This window comes from Bactrocera neohumeralis, chromosome 3, assembly GCF_024586455.1.
Source record: "Bactrocera neohumeralis isolate Rockhampton chromosome 3, APGP_CSIRO_Bneo_wtdbg2-racon-allhic-juicebox.fasta_v2, whole genome shotgun sequence".
Classification (NCBI taxonomy): Eukaryota; Metazoa; Arthropoda; class Insecta; order Diptera; family Tephritidae; genus Bactrocera; species Bactrocera neohumeralis.
Genome location: NC_065920.1, coordinates 59,204,796 through 59,222,614, shown reverse-complemented (window position 1 = coordinate 59,222,614; position 17,819 = coordinate 59,204,796). Strand labels below are relative to the sequence as shown.

The 17,819-nt window shown below is 35.6% G+C and overlaps 1 protein-coding gene across 1 annotated transcript in view; it reads left to right on the top strand.

Moving 5' to 3' along the window:
* The window catches only part of LOC126751956 (uncharacterized), a 157,274-nt gene that overhangs the window by 42,680 nt on the left and 96,775 nt on the right, over positions 1 to 17,819 (top strand). Inside the window, exon 2 of the mRNA XM_050462435.1 lies at positions 16,821 to 17,281. Coding sequence (XP_050318392.1) covers positions 17,035 to 17,281 — 247 coding nt within the window. The 5' untranslated portion in view covers positions 16,821 to 17,034. The remainder of the gene's footprint in view (positions 1 to 16,820; positions 17,282 to 17,819) is intronic.

Here is a 17,819-nt window from a genome sequence, read left to right as displayed (position 1 = left end):
TTTCTCTCGTACCCACTGCTGACGTTATTTTTACTTCAATTGCACTTGGGGGAGCCCCCGCAAATCATACTTCGCACACAGCTATGTACATGCACCCACCAATAAGTACATTTGTACATAATGCCATGTGCGCACATGCACCATCATTGCGCCCCAATCACACATTTTGGCATTTCGGCGACACGACGCCATACATCATTGCGCATCTATCGTATTTCCGCTATAAAAGTCCAACGTCGCCGGTTGCTGTGATTTCGTAGCGGCTGGCGGTCGCTGCCGTTGAGGAAGCACTTGCTAGCTAAGCAAAAAATGAGAAAATATTACGGTTGAAAAAAATTTATATCGTGATTTTTTGTGCTTTTTCTCTGCCACTTCCGGTTTCCTGTTGTTCGTCGTGCACCGTGTCGTCGTCATTGAACACTTTTCCCTGTAACTTTTTAGTTACTTACCCGTTAATGTGTGTAGTTGTAGCTAATATGCGCAATTTCGTTGTTGTTGTTCAGCGTGTTTTTAGTCGTATTTGTTGTCGCTGTTGGCTGCTGTTTGTTGTTGTTAGTACAGCTTGTTGTTGTTACTGCTACTTTAGTCTAGTTACGACTCTCACTCTTCATTTGCATATTTCATTGCATTCAAATTTGCAGCAACACACACTTATACAAAAGCAAAAACACACATACACCTACAAAACGGCAAACTAAACAGCAGCAATAATGGCAAATCGCTGCATGCAACACAGTAAATTTAGTTTCGTTGTTGCTACTATACTACAATTTGGGCATGTTGCGGTTCGTGAAGAGTGAAGTGCGCTAAAGAATTGAGTTTTGAATATCCTGTGACACAAACACTGGCAGGCATATACCGAAATTAGGTGAATTCAAGTAGGTGGCAACACTGGCGGCAATTGTGTGCGTGGTACACTGTCGAGCCGGTCTGGAAGTGGTGATGAAGAATAAAATTATAGCAATAATAAATTTTTTGTTTTCATTCTAGAGGTATAATATGTACGAAAAGCTTTCAAGAGTTAAAAAATAAAGTAATCTATAATACGAAGTCAAAACGTATAGCTTAAGATAAGGTTATGTCTTTTGTAATTGAAATAGTGTAAAAGTAATTAATGTAAATTGAATCGTAAAAGTAGCCACAAAAAGCTTTCTAAATCGAAAGCTCTTACGAGAAAAGCTTCATGGCACATAAAAGTTCTTAAGCCTTCGGAAATCAGTTGTGAGTCGTAGAAACAAAAAGCTTTTAAAAATGAAAGCTCTTACGGAAAAAGCTTTGTGGCACAAAAAAATTCTTAAGTCTTTGGAAATAATTTAGGATAATATGAATATAAAAACCAAAATGTTTATGTGAAATCTCTAGACCCCAATTTTTCGGTGAGAAAATTGCTTACAGGCGAAAAGCTTTGGTATAAAAAATTATTCGAAAGAGCTAAAGTGCACGAAAGCTCAACACAAAACTAATATATAAAATCCATAACTGTAAATAGTAACAATAATTTGAGATGGCAAACGTAATTTACAGAAAGTATTATTCTCGAACCAAATTTGAAATACTTCATAAAAGAACTCGAAAAAAATAAAATACATTGATTTCTTGAATGGAAACGAAAATTTTGCTTGTAAAATGTTTAATTTCGATGTTAAAAATTTAATTTCTCTAGAAGGAATTATTTTTATAATCGTGAAAAAAATAATTTCACAAATAGAAAGCTCTAGGAGTAAAAAACTTTACTTCCCGAATAAAAAAATTGTTTCGCTCACAAAAAAAACTAAATTTGAAAAAAAAAAAAAATTGTTTCGGAAATATAATTATTTTGCTATTAAAAAAAAATATATAAATTGCTGTTAAAAATATAAAAACTTAAAAAGCAGAAATCCTGGTAAAAAAGTATTTCTCGAAAAAACTATTAATTCGGAAAGAAAAGTTTTATAAGGAAAAAAAATTCGAAAGTAAAAAAAACAAAATACATTCGCAAATAAAAAGTTTTTTCGATCAAAAATATTAAAGTCATCAGTAAAATGACATAAATTTCCCAAAAAAAAATTATTTCGGTTGTAAAAATAATTACGTGAATAAAATTCTTCTTTTTTGATTCAAAAAACTATTTTCTAACGAAAAATTTGAAGATAAAACTTCAGGTACAACAATTATATTAGCATGTAAAAATTTATTTCGAGAAAAATAAAATTCGAATAAAAAAATTTCAAAAAAAAATCGAAAATTTTCGAACATTCAAAATTTTTTTTCGAGAAAAAAGGTTTTTTCGTGAACAAAAAATCAAATGAGTTTTTAAAAATCTCTTTTCAATAAGTAATACAAAAAATTTTTTTTTAAGAATTTTAATTTCTCCTGTTGCACACTTATCCCAAACCAATCTACTATTAAACATTTTTTTCAATATTTTATTTTTTCTTAACATTACAACGCCACTGTAACACTCCTTTTAACCCCTTTCCATTATTTGATTTCCGACATTGCTGTCTGCAAAGCAGAACCTTAACGGCGTAGAAATTCAATATCGTGCGCCCTGGTGTATGCTAATGAATACCCACTACGACTAGCAGCAGCGCAAATTGCCACACAAGCTCACACACACATGCACACTCCTGAGCAAACATCAAGCGCACAATTCAAGTGCCAAAATGAAGCGAAATTATTCAAGCACATACCCCGTACCACACCGCTCCCGCTGCTGCTAAATGGCACAGTATAATAAGGAAAAAGGCAACGATTTTCACGCAGTCAGTTGAGTAAGTAGCGCTATATACTAATGTATGTGTATGTGTGTATATGTGCGTGTGTGAATTATACTTTCAACTGTGTCTGTGCATGATTTGTGGGTGTGTTTTGTTGGTTTGCTGTTGCGGTTGTTGCGCTTAAGTAGTTTGTGATTTCCACAACCAGCCACCATATATAGTACATACATGTACAACACACAACGCGCTTTGGCGCCTAAAACTGTGCTAGCTTCGACGACAAATCCATCCTTTGCTTGACTCCTTTGGTATTTATTCATTCATTTCGCACTTTCGTTGTGCCAACACTTCCACACATTCACACGCTTAGGCACACGAACACAGCAAAATCACACACACATACATATATTTATGCAAATTTTCGCTTGTTCGCTTACTTGCCACTTGCTCTACGGTATTCGCATGTGTGTGTAAGTGTGCGTGTTTCGCATGCAATTTTCTTCTAGTCGCCGCTTTTTTCTGCTGAAATTGCAATTTTTAGCCCTCCAAGTATACAATTTACTTGTTTCCTTTTCTTTGATTTTGCTTTGCATTCTATTTTTTGTTGCCTTCTTTTTGCTTTTTGCTTTCTGCTCCATTCTCTGTTGAAATACTGGTAATAAAAGCGGAATTTAACGCTAAATTAGAGATTAAAATACGCTGTAGTGTGAATTTTAATTCTTATTGCTATATAAGCTGGGAAAAGTTTCGTGGAGTTAGGTGGTTGCTGTGAGAAAGGGAGAGAGAGAGAGAAAAAACTCTTGTAGATTGGTTTGTGTCTGCAATCGTCTTTGTGTGGAAAACGGATTTAATTGGAGAATAAGTATATATTGTAGAAAGTTCATGCTCGCTTTAATACAACAACAAAAGGAAGGGATATTTTTTCTTATAAAACTCAAAATAATAAATGAGACTAAGCATATCAAAAATAATTTAAGAAATACTTTATTCCTGTGCGAGCACATTCGATACCATTATGTATGGAACCCGATTTCTTTTGCATGACCACGGACACGCTTGCAGAAGTCCAAACGCTCAACCCAAATTCAACGGCTTTCAAACATAAATCGGCCGGTACTGTCGCAATTTCACGTTCGATATTTGCATGAAGTTCATCGCTCGTAGCTGACGTGTTGGCATAGACCATAGACTTGACGTAGTCCCCAAGAAATGCTCTAATGGCGTCAAATCGCACGACTACGGCGCCCAATTGACTAGACCATTTCGTGAGAGAACACGGTCACCAAACTTGGTTTTCAATAAATCGATTGTGGCATTCGCTGTGTGACTTGTGGCGCCGTCCAAATCCATTCGCAGTAACGTGACGGTCTTGATCATCACGGAAGAAGTATGGCCCAATGACGCCGCAGGCCCATAAGCCGAACCAAATCGTAATTTTTTCTAGATGCAATGGTGACTCATGGAGTACGTATGGATTGCTGCCTGACCAATAACGCATATTTTCCTTATTGACGAAGCCATTCAGCTAGAAATGAGCTTCATCGCTGAAGATGATTTTTCGATGAAAATCTGTATTATTTTCAAGTTGTTGCTTAGCTCAATGCACGAACATACGGCGGTTCTGGTGGTCAAGCGGCTTCAGTTCTTGCGTCAGTTTGATGTTGTGAGGATCTAGGCCAAGATATTTTCGCAAATTTCGCCACTACGACGTCACGGCGTTGCCTACGATGAGAACAACGTTTGAGAGACTGATTTGAGTCTTCCTCAATTGATGGGCTAGCGGCAGCACTTCTTTATCTCACTGGCACGGAACATTTTTTACTGTGCCTGTGGATTCAAAATTGTCCGCTAAACGCTTAATTGTTGATCTAACAGTATGATTATGACGACCATAAATTGGACGGAGCGCTCTTAAAGTTGAGACCACTAACTCTGAATTTCGGTAGTAATTCTTAATAACTTCGACTCGTTTTTGGATCGTATACCTTTTCATGATGAAATGGCAAACCTTACTAAAAAGAAATATCAAAAGAGCGAGAAAAAATATATGCGGTTCCTACCGTTCTACTTTTGTAGCTTCCTTATTGAAAAAACCTGTTATTTCTCAAAAACTGAGGCTATATATACTGAGTGATATACAGGCATGTTTATTTCGATACAGCTCATCGCACTGATCATTTGAAATTAGATTTTTCTAGGGTCTTCAACGTTTCGGTTTGGTTGTTAAAAAGATCGTGAAAAACTTAATAAAGTATACCTTGTACAGGGAATAAAAAATTCAAAATGAGCGAAATTTGGTGAATACAGTGACTGAGCGATCACTCTCGTTTCTTATTTGACCAAAAAATCGGTCAAAATAATGCTGGAATGTGACGGTGCTTTTAGGTCAGGCTGTTAATCTCTTCTTTCTTCACTCATCTTTATAAAAATAAAATCTAAATTTTGATCTTAGTTAAGTCAATGGTTGAGGGTACAAATTTATTTCCAAGCTGGTGTCTTAGTTCAATCTGAACTAGAAAAAATTGTGATATGTTCGGTTAAGACTTATGATTTTCATAAATTCTTACCTAAAAATATATATAAAAACAATTCTATAAAATTTATGTGTTAACCCAGTTGTTATTGTCCAACACTTTTCCTTCTTAGCTCGGTAACTCTACTTTCAGCCTTTCGCTATGACGCTTGCATGTTATAGAAGTACAAAATTTTTTTTTGCTTTATGTTTCAACCCCTTTCAGTAAAACTATTGAATGTGTTTATTAAATTACAAGTGAAGAGCACAAGTGTCAGTTCAGATTAGTTGGTAACAGCTCTGAGAACAGGTTAAGGCTTTAGGGTTATTTTTCGCACCCTTTCAACGCTCATCTGGACAAAACTGATTTGTAAGCTTTACTTTTCAAGTATGTCAGTATAATGTATTGTATTTATGCATGATAAATATAAATTGAATTTTTGCATAACTCTCTGCACAAATCGCACTTGAATGTCACTTTGACAGCTGTCAAAATACAATAGGAAAATTGCGACCCTTGCACACACGTCACTTATGTTGTCAAAGCTGTCAGAAATTGGCAAAACTTTTTTACAGCTAACAGTGAGAGAGCGAAAGAGAGAGAAATAGATAGAGAGCGAAAGGGGTGCGTGCGAGAAAGATGAAATGAAACAACGACGCAATTAAATATTGAAGGATATGTAGTGTAGAAAATATGAAAATGCTTAGAAAATGTGGTGCACTAGATGTAGTAAAAGTGAAAAAATAAGGGTAACATAAAAATTTAATATTTCGTATTGAAGATACACAGAAAATTTTACAAACTCCAGTAAACGCCAAGAAAATCTTATTAAAGAGTTGAATAGTGGCGGTAAAGCACCACACGCATGTCACAAATTCATTAAAATATCCTCGACTAAATGTCACTTTTGACATCTCGCATGACAAGTGAGTGTAACAAACTTATGCGTTAGCTGTCAGAGAAGAGCGGAAAATTCGTAGCACCACTTGACAAGCATTTTCATGGCTGACAAACAGCGTTGATGCACACTTTCATCATTAACGGTATTACTTAGTGTCGTCCCACGCATGACACATATCAAATGACCAACTATGTACTTTGTCAACAAATGAAAGTTTCGACTTTTATGCCTTTTGTACATACTTTTTTTATTTTTATGTTGTTGGCTTTATGGCGTTGCAACTCCGATATTTTTTGTCATATTACACATTTTACATAAGCACATATATGCTTAAATGTTTTTGTACATATTTACAAATAATTTGTTACCTTTTTCATCTCCCGTCTACCATATTTATTTACCTATTGTGTGCAACTGTCAATACAAACTAGCCTACAGCTGTCAATTGCGCGCGTTCGCCGTCCGCTGTATACTGAGAGCGGTGCGCAGACGACAAAGCGGCGCGCACCCACACTCCCGCTCCCCAACTGTCAATTGTTGGCGTGGGCGCCGAAAGTGGATCAGTCGGTATTTGTCGCCAGCCATATGATTTTTATTGTGCAAACTTTTTTCTCTCGACAAATTCGACGACGGCAACTTGAGGCTAGCTGTTGGCTGTTAAATACATACTTACATATATGTACTTGTCTACGAGCACATCAAGTGGTTAATTGATCAATTTAATTTGACACTCAGCTGTTGCTCCCATTTTATTTTACTACTGCTTTTGTAATAAACGTTAAATGTGCGCCTTTTACTACTCAACACTTGCGCTCACTCACTTGACTGCTGATTGCCGGCAGTCGGCAGTCGGCAATCGTTAGTCGGCAGTTGTCATTTGTAGGCAGTAGTAAACTCAATACATACATATATGTTTGCACACATACACTCTAACGGTATTCAGCATAATAATAATGACAGTCATGTTGATGTTTGCTGACAGCTGACAGTTATCAATTGTTGATTCAATTGGTAGTTATGCAAATTGTCATCAGTAATTCAGTCACTCCGTCAGTGAGTTAGTCAGTCAATCGCGCTTGAGCGCCCAGTTAACAGCATAAACACTCACTTATTCACTCATTCGGCGTCGCTGTGCGTCAATCGGCATAAATAATTTTCACTTCGCTTGTAAACATTTCGCCGAAAAAGCAAAGATTTATCTACAGCAAGCATTCAGCATCCAATTAAATTTTTTCTCTGTTTTGTAGCATTCTCAGAATTTTGCTTTTTTGAAATCTCTTTCTGCTCTCAGCACTTAATAAGGAAGTTAGTTCGCATTGTTGTGTTAAAATTGTTCAGTTTATGACATTTTTTTGATTATCTACTTGAGATTTATTATTATTATTATTAGGGTGACTAAGATATTTTTTCATGGTTACTTCCTTATTAAGTTTTATGACTAATAACATAAAGCCTTTAGCTTTATAATTTTGTGTGATAAAATAATGTATTAAAGTCAATTTAATAGCTATGATATTAAGTTGTAGATCTATGTTGCAATATCTCAGCAAGCTTAAAGATTATAATAATATATAGTCACATGACAATTCAATTAGTTCTTAGAAGCTTTCACTGAAAAGCTTCGAATCAATTTCGCAAAGGTTTCACTGAAATAGCTTCAAATCAACCCCACAAAGCTCTCACTGAAAAAGCTTCAAATCAACCTCGCATAGCTTTCACTAAAAAAGCACAAAACCAACAGAGCTAAGACTTCAACAAAAAAAAGCGCAAGATTAACTGGGCGAAGTTCTTATGTAAAAAGCTCAAATTGTGTGAGAGTTTTCCCTAAAAAACTCAAAATTAACAGTAGGAAGCTTTTATTTAAAACAATAATAACTCATTCAATTAATTTAAGCAGTAGAAGATAAAATTTAAAGCTTGCATTAATAAATAGCCATATATTATATGGTATAATTGTATATACGATTAGCAAACGTGCAGTTAATTTTGTTAGCTTATTAATCTTGTAAAGCTTTTACACAGAGGTTCAAAATCAACTGTATTTTCACTGAAAATGCTCAAAATCAGCTGTGCGAAGCTTTCACTGAAAAAGCTCAAAATCAAGCTGTGCGAAGCTTTCACTGAAAAAGCTCAAAATCATTTAAAATGAATGGTCTGAAACCCCAATATTAATTTCTTGTTTATATAGAGAAGTAATTTTAATTGATCATTTATTTTTTTTTTTAAATGAAACTAACAAAAACACGTGTCTTCAATGAAAATAAATTTTCATCCTGATCCTACGGTAATTAAAAGCTTCTGTGGTTTCATTGCGCAAGTTGCTGAAATTTATGCATATCTTCATACCGACTTCTCTTATATTTTAGACCTTAGATCTTAGATAGTTGAAATATCAATGCTATTTATAAAGCTTCATTGTTTTATCAGTTTGTATATGTATATATTTTATAACAGTTCTTGCCTAAAAATACAATCATTTAGTGCAAAATACATTCAAAATTTTATGCTATAGGCTGGATAAAAACTATTCCAGAAAGCTTTTATTATTTAGCACAAAAGCTTGTGAGGAATTTTTCTAGTAGTTCCAGGGGGTCAAAGTGAATTTTATTCGGCAATTGAAATTTTATTATATTGAAATTATGTTCAGAAAACATATAATTGTTTATCACAATGTGATATGAGGTATGTATATTTTCTATATATTGGAAAAAGCTTTCGGTTCACAAAAGTGAATGATATCTGTCTTAACAACATACGTTAAAATTTTAGACTTTATGTTGTTCTTAGCGGTGGAAAATAACTGAATCATCTTAAGAGTTTTAAAAAAGAGTTTTCTTGTACTTCGAAAGCTTTTCAAATTCTTTTCAATTTCTTGAAAAATTCGAAATGATTTTTATAAATGCTAGCTGGTGTTGGAGATTGAGAGGACTCTTTCACTTGACTTTTGTTGCCAAAGAGCTTTATTTGATAAGCTTAATTGTAGGTTAACTTTAACTGAACAATTAATATTTTGGATTATTTTGCAATAAAAAAACTTTCACTGAACTTAAATTGCCAAAGAGCTTTCATCCGATGAGCATAATTCTTCTTGTTTTAGCTTTTGTAATTGAAGAATAAATATTAGTTGTAAAAAGCTTTCATTTGATTTACTTGCTCGAGGACTTTCACTTTTTTCTTTTAAGCTTTCGCAACTACAAAATTAATATTTTGGATTATTTTTCAATTAACTTTAAATGCCAAAGAGCTTTCATGTTGTTTAATATTATAGTTGAAGCTTTAACAACTGATAAACTAAATTGACTTGACTTGTTAATGAGCTTTCACGTTTTTCTTTTAAACTTTGGTAACTGACGGATTTATATTTAAGATTAAAAAAGATTTCTACAAAGATTTTCGAAAGCCAAGCTTGAGAGCTTTCTGGATAATAAGGTTTTACTGAAAAATTAATATTTTTGATTATTTTTCAATTAACTAAATTGCCAAAGAGCTTTCATTGGATAAACATAATTATTGTTTAAGCCTTTCAGTAATTGAGGAATTAATACATAATGTTATAAAAGGCTTTCAATTGACTTGACTTGATAAAGAGCTTTCACTTTTTTCTTTTAAGCTTTGGTAACTGAAAAATTAATATTTAAAATTTAAACAGATTTTTATAAGGACTTTCGGGTGAAAGCCAAACTTTAGAGCTTTTTGAGTAATGAAAAAAAGGTTACACCTTTATAGGGATTTTGAAGTCGAAAACCAAACTTAGAAGTTTTTTGATAATTAAAAGAAGCTTGTTATAGCTTTAAATTGTATACCAATTCTTTATGTGATCACTATCTAACTCATTTGCCGCTATTAGCTTCGCTCATGACCTGCTTCTAACCTCGATTTTCCTGATAGGCTATAAGCTTATGCTAAGCCGAAGACCACCCATGGGGTTTCAAGCAACCATTTATTGATTAATTTAAAAAAACGGCATTTTTAATCAAGAGAATGAAGAGTGGCGTTAATAGCTAAGCGCTTAGTCGACGAGTTTCGCTGACATGCAGATAAACAGGATTTACAACCAGCTTGCAAAGCGAATGTCAGGCTTAAGCTATTAAGAGAAACATAGGAATTTATACAAATCTGTGTGCGAAAAAAATCGCAACTGGGAAATACCAACTCGAGAACAAATGCGTAAAATCGTTGACGACAGATGTACGAGCAAATAGCCAACAATGCAAGTACAACAGTGCCACAGAGCGGTCAAAAGTCCACCAGAGGCGACAGGCAGCTGGTGCCGCCAACAGGCGACAGCGAAAGAGGAACACCTGACATACAAAAATACCGGCTGAAAGTGGAGGGGTGTGGTGGAGAAAAGCGGAAAATCAACAAACGCTTCAAAAGCCGCCGGCAGCAACTACAAAGTGATGCGCTGCGTATACTGATATATGTATGCGTGTCTGTGTAGAGAAGGCCGTTGCCAATGCCGCCGATTGTTGCAAGTGTGCCGCGCGCAATGCAACGAAAAAAGCTTAAACACCACAACTAGTGACCGCAAGCGACAAAGCAACGCCGCTAAGCATGTTGCATGCTGCCACACCAACCAACAGTACCAGCGAGTGGCGATGTAGACTTGCGGCTAGTGCCGCTTATAGCAAAATGCGAGTATTTGCCACACGGTTTCGTCCGCTTGGCTATCATTAATAATTTAACCCATTTTTGTGCAAAAAAGCATAAAACAGCACTATGTGTAAATGTAGCACACGCGCAACTAGCTATGCGTTGCATGGCGGGTAATGTTGCAACATGGCCGGCCACAAGAAATAATCATCTATAAATTATAGAAAATTGAAAAGTCGCGCTCGGATAGGCGGCTCGTATGCGGCAAGTAGTATCGTGGCAACGTGCAACAAAGTGGCACACTCACGGCATGTTGCACAGTCGTGGCAGTGTAATCAATGTCTGCATGCTATCCTTTATCGTAGCAATACTTTTTAACTTAAAGCCTTTACATTCACCGCACTTTTATTTATTTACTGCCTTTAAACGTGTGGCAAGCGCGCGCGTAACAAAAACAACATAAAGTGGCTAAAGTATGCGCAGCGACGTTGCAACCTTAGCGCTGGCGCGTACTTACCACGATTGCAATATATTGTATTTATAAATGTGCGATTATAAATAGTTGCCCACCGACGCGTACTTACCGCGCGCTCACCTAAGCGTCACCCAGCAAGTGCAAACTATCTAGCCATCTGCTTTTTTACGCTAGTCACACGTTTTACGGCATCTATCTTTATGCCAATACGCCGGAGCCGACTCAACTTTCAAAGCCTAAAACGCCGACAAATAGACGCAACGCGCTGTGGCAGGTAAAAAAATATAGTCGGAAAGTAGGGACACATCAGCGCTAGCAAGCGGCCAAATGCCTACACAGCTAAGCTAAGGCAGAACTTTAACTAAAACTCCACTAAATTGTTAACCATCTCAACGGCAAAAACCGAAATCCGACGCAGTCTCCACAGAGCTGCCTCCATAGAGCTTCCTCAACCAGCTGCTGCCAAGATGTAACTGTGATACGACACGACGACCATCACTTCAGACGAGTTGCAGTGCTGCATACTTTGTCAGGTACAACAAAAAAAAAATAATGACAAAACGTTAAAAGGAAAGGAAAATCGGCACAAAATACTGATGGCACCGATTGAATGACGCTGTGCTTTTGCTGCAAGCATTGTTGACAATCCACCTCAGCGCTACGCTTGCTGCCGTTGGCCGTCTATAGCTTAAGGCCATAGTTCGTCTAAACTGCAAATGCCTAGCCGCGCTAAGGACAGTCCCAAGGCATACATATCTGTTCTTGTTGTTGCTGTTGCAGCTGCTGTTGTAGGCTCTCGGTTCCAGTTGGAAAGTTGCAATTAAACGAAGAATTATTGACAGTACTTTGTTCCATCACTTGCCACTTTTTTGCAACTTCAGCTGCTGTGGCGTGCTCAGCTCACGTTTGCTAGCAGAAAAACCAGCACCACAACAACAACAATGAAACGTGCAAACTTTTGTTGTTAATTTATTGACTGGGAATCTAGTAATTTCATAGTAGTAGTTGGTATGCACGTTTCTCTTTATTAGAAAATTGCTGCGAAAGGCAGCACATGAAATATGCTGAAGAGTTGGGGTTAAGTGAGGTTAGGTTGGAGGTTGCATTGATTTTTTTGTAAGATTAAGTATTCAACAAAGGTATTTGTAGCTTAAAATGTGAGTTTTCAGAAGGGATTTAATTAATCTGCGTTAATATTAAAGGAACTCTCGAAAGTTTCAATAATAAAATATAAGCTCATATGAAAGCTTGAGAATGAAAATGAAATTAAACGAAACAAAAACGAAGTCAGAGAGATTAGCCATGACTGTGACAATACTAGAAGGTGCAAACTGCGAAAGCCTTAACACCTATGCCTTTGCAAAGGGCGACACCAAAAATTTCTTTGGTTTACGTAACTCTCTCATCTACTTGTACCTCTTCAAACAAAAATATATACTAAAAATCTTTTTTGTTTACGTAACTTTCTCTTCAACCTGAAGTTTCATTAACTGGCTTCCACACATGCAATCGAAATCTTTTAACCAGATCTATTTTAAACCTCACAAGCTTTTGAGGGAATTATTCTACATATTTCCAGCGAGCTTTTGATCAAAGTATGATATATTACTTAAAAAAAATGCAGTGAAATTTTTCAAAAATCTAAGCTTTAAATTGGCGAAAGCTGCTAAAAAAGAACTTAAAACTTTTCAAATAAGCTTTTCACACACTTTGAAAGCTTTTGAAATTTTTTTAAACTTTTCAAGTTTAAAAATATATGCATGTTTGTGAACTTTTATGTTGCAACTGGGCATAAAGCTTACACTTGATTTTAGATGCCAAAAAACTTTTATTTCATATAAATTCTGAAATGATATTTTCCATAACTCTAAACATTAAATTTATGAGAGCTGTTAGAAAACCTTCGAACTTTTCAAATAAGCTTTTCATACACTTTGAAAGCTTTTCTTGCTTGAACTTTTAAAGTTTAAAAATATATTAGTGCCTGCGAGCTTTCATATTGCCACTGCACACTGCAAGCTTTCACTTGATTTTAGATGCCAAAGAGCTTTCATTTGAGAAATATGATTATTATTTTAGTTTTAACTGATAAGTGCATGTTAAAGATTATTTTGCTCAAAAGCTAAATTTACAACAGATTTATTCAAGGATATTTGGCCCGCCAAGCTCAACTTCTGGGGGATTTCGGATAATTTTGCAAAAAAGCTTTCATTTAACTTGACTTGCCAAAGAGCTTTCACTTTTTTAAAAGGATTAGTATTTAAGCTTTACTAAAAAATCAAAATTTAGAATTAAAAAAGATTTATTCAAGAATTTTTGTGGCGCATACTCAAATTTAGAGCTGCCATTATTTGGTGTCATACCTACTTGGAAATACTTTGCCGTTTATATATTGCTCACTTCTCAGTTTGAAATAGCATCGATTCTGCCGAGGAGGCGCGAGTGCATTCGTCACTTAAATAACGTCGCCTGTAGCGTTTTCAGTAGCGCCATCGTCTCCTACTCCACTGCGTATTCTCTTCGCACTATTATTTGATATTTATTTGATCATTGATATAAGAAATTTACTTCGAAGGGCTATTAATGGGATTGAAGTTTTGACTCCACTCTAATAAGCATATTTACGAAAATATAATATATGTATGATTTAGAGATTTTGGTTGAAAGTCTTAAAAAGCGATTTGCGCTTACGAAATCACCACATTCAAGGTTATGATGCTATTTATCAAAGACTTTCTCTCAGTGATGAGAAAATCGAAAATCGGTTCGAAAATGTCAAGCGGTTTTTCTTAAACCAAAAAGAGTTTTTGGTTCTTTCATAGAGCCTAAACTGAATGAGTTCTCCGCATTCAATACCTTATACAGAGAGCACGTATACATTTCGGTAGTAACAGCTCCAAACCAATTTGGTATTTTCTTCAAACCGCTCAACCTTAATGCACTATGCTAATTGCTAACGCCCTAAAAACGGCGCTACCCAACACTTTAGATTGTTGAGCCCACAAAATAGCATACAAACTCACGCACACATATATACACACACACGCATACAAGCGTATATTTCCTGTAACAAAGCCTGCCATTAGAAAGTTCAATTAAGCCGCCACATTGTAGGCAAGGAAACATGCTTGATGAGAAGCAGCCAGCGTAAAGCCTATAGCCAACAGCAGTTGGCGAGTTGCGCGAAGGGAGGCGTGCCTATTATGGAACGTAATGAATATGTATGAGGAAGTATATATCACTATATGCTCTTATATGTGTATGTGTGATGGTGTATGCCCGCTTATGTGGCATGTGGCAATTTCATGCAATTTTCATTCATGCTGACGTTGCGCTTTTCATTCAACTTCATTCTGCTGGTGTACTCTTCGGAGCAACACAAATACATAGCGCGGAGTATAAAAGCTTCCTAGTTTACCTAAGAGTTCAACACATTCACTGTTTTTTTTTATTTTCCCTTGCCATTTTCTTAGCTTTGGCAAATTTTTTATATTTTTTTTTCAATTTTCGTTGCGCCTTTTCCCACATCAACCTGGGCAGAGCGCCTACATTGCTTTACCGCCAGTCGCTTTTATTTAGCTGGCTTGTTCTATACAGCATACTTTTTTCTGCTTTATACTTGCAACATTTTTTCTAGCTGCTGCTACTGTTGCACTTTTTATATAAATACAGCTAAGGCAAATATGCCTATAGAAATCGGGAAGAAAAGCGGTGCAACTCGGCGCTACCGTAAGCACACATACAACCAAAGTAGACAGCTAACCTGGTTTGTTGCCATTTTCAAGTCATTTGTGTTGAGTGAATAGGTTGCGCTGACCGCTTGCTTGCCACACAACTCCAATTCAGCGCACAGCAAGTGAGGCAGTCCGCCAGCATTACACCGCGCGTCAGTCCGTCAGTTAGTTGGCATATACATACATACACACATACACATGTGAGTAGAAATATAGTAAGCGCCATCAACATCTGACCAACACTTTGCAACATTAACACACACACTCACATACATTTACAAATTGCAGTTGAAAGCAGTGCTGTGTGTTGGTGTTGCTCTGCTTTAATTTCGCTGTTGCAATTCTGCGCGTTGGCTGCAACAACAACAGCAATAAAAAAATTAACAGCTATAGTTACAACAACAATGAAAAAATAACTACTTCACTTGCAACAACAATAACAGCCGGCAACTAAAACTAGTAGCTAAGCTTGACGTTAATAAAATGCTGACGCAGAAAAGTGGATGTGGCAAATGTGGAAATATAGGCTAAGAGAAAGATTTTGTTACAAAAAAATTTAGAAACAAGCTGAAATGTTAACTTCGGTTGCACCGAAGCTACATAGAATACCTTTCACAAATAGCAAAGTTTCCATATAAGAACTTGATTTTGAACGTTCTGTTTGTATGGCAGCTATACGACATAGTAGTCCGATCTGAACAATTTGTTGGGAGATTGTACCGTTAACTAGAAAGATAGTGCATGTCAAATTTCGTGAAGATATCTTGTCAGATAAAAAAGTTTTCAATACAAGGATATGATTCTGATGGCCCAGTTGGTATGGCAGCTATGTGATATAGTAGGCCGATCTCAACAATTTGTTGGGATGTTATAGCGTTAGCTTGAATAATAATGCATATCAAATTTCGTGAAGATATCTTGTCAAATAAAAAAGTTTTTCTAACAAGGACTTGGTACTCTTCGAGCAGTTTGTATGGCAGCATATGATATAGTGGTACGATCTGAACAATTTGTTGAGAGATTGTACCGTTAGTTTGTATAGTAAGACATACCAAATTTCGTGAAGATGTCTTGCCAGACAAAAACGTTTTCAATACAAGAACTTGTTTTTGATCGATCAGTTTGTATAGCAGCTATATGACATAGTAGTCCGATATCGACAGTTTCAACAACTAATCAATTTCGTGATGTAAAAAGGTCATGTGCAAGATTTCCAACTGATATCTCAAAAACTGAGGGACTAAGTAGTTGCCGTATATATAGACAGCTAGAGAGACGAACATGGCTAAATCAACCCATGCCGTCACGCTGATCATTTATATATGCATATATTTTAAATGGTCGCCGTAATTTACTTCTGGGTGTTAAAAATTTTGTAGCAAGCTTAATACACCCTGTTTAGAGTATAAAAGCAACGAAAATGGCACAGCGTTGCAAGTAAAGAAAACAGCAATAAATGCTGTAAAAAGTAGCAAGAGGTCGGGTAAATATGGCTAAATTAAATCGCGAAAATAATATGGAAAGAAAAATAAAGGAAAATATAACAAAAAATAAATATGTCATAAAAGCAGTGTGCTTGCAACAAAAAGCGTCTGCAAAGTTTGCTAACGAGTCTGCTTGCAATTTTTAGCAAGCAAATTGGTGCAGTTTCTCGATAATTAGATACTTGACCCACGCAGTTGACGATAGCTAATACCACTAAGGGAAAAAAATTCAATACAGATTTGTCAGTCAGAACTTTCAAAGCACATAAAGCTCACTGCAGCAGCTTACGAAAGTGAAAGCGATAATTTTACATAAATATATATATTAAAAAAATTCATAAAATTTTTTTTATTTATTTATTTAAAAACACAAACCATAACAACATTCTAACAAAAATTTGTATATATCTTCTCATTTCAGAATATCTAAAACTCGACACTGCCTCTTATGAATTATGTATATCTACTAAACTTTTTGCAACGAAAATAGCGAGATATTAAATAACAAAAGGCTAAACACTGTAACCCTGTACTGTGAAACAAAAAAATATCTATGCAATTCTAAAAATATAAGCTACACTTTAAACTGAAACCCACTCGAAAAATATTACAAAAAAAAAAAAAAACAAATAAAAATGCTTACTACTACAAGCCACACAACAGCAACTACAACTCTAAGCACACTAAGTAGTAGAAATTCAAAGTCTCATCACCACCACCTCCATCAACACAGCTCACACCCGCGCAACAACACTAATACCCGCAAAATGTTCTCCCAACAGTGCCTTTCTTCCCGCAACTACAACTATCGACTACTACAAATCGCTCTACTGTGCACAGTGGCGTTACAGTTCGTGCCGTTGGCGTACAGCTTCGATGTTGGTGAGTATTAAGGACAATTATTTCTTTTATTTTATTAGAGAGTATGAATCGGTATTCGAAATTTTTTCAGGTTGGAATTTAGAACATCAAATAAAGTAAAAAAGTGTTAAATTAAAACAAAAAAAAATAATAATAAGATTATTTCTTTAAAAATCTTTTGAAATATGACCAAAAATAATTAATTTCATTAAGAATTAACTAAAAGTGTCAGGAAAAAAAATAAAAAATTTATAAAAATTTAATTTCTAATAAGGATTTAAATATTAGGTCTACAACTTTGCTTCTGGCGTTTTCCAATAGATGTCTCCAGGGTTAAGCACTGGTAGATTAAATCGATTAAATCGTTTTATGTCGATCTTGGACATTTGTGTCAACATTAACCCAACAAAATATTTGTAAAGATCTGTTTGCATCCCAAACTTAGTCTCAACTGAAAATGTCACTTTTTGAGCCGAATTCTCGACATTTGCGGGAAATTTTGCTTTGCTTCTTTAATTCCAAGAAATGTGCGGTTGAGGACTTGTTCACGCTTAACTGA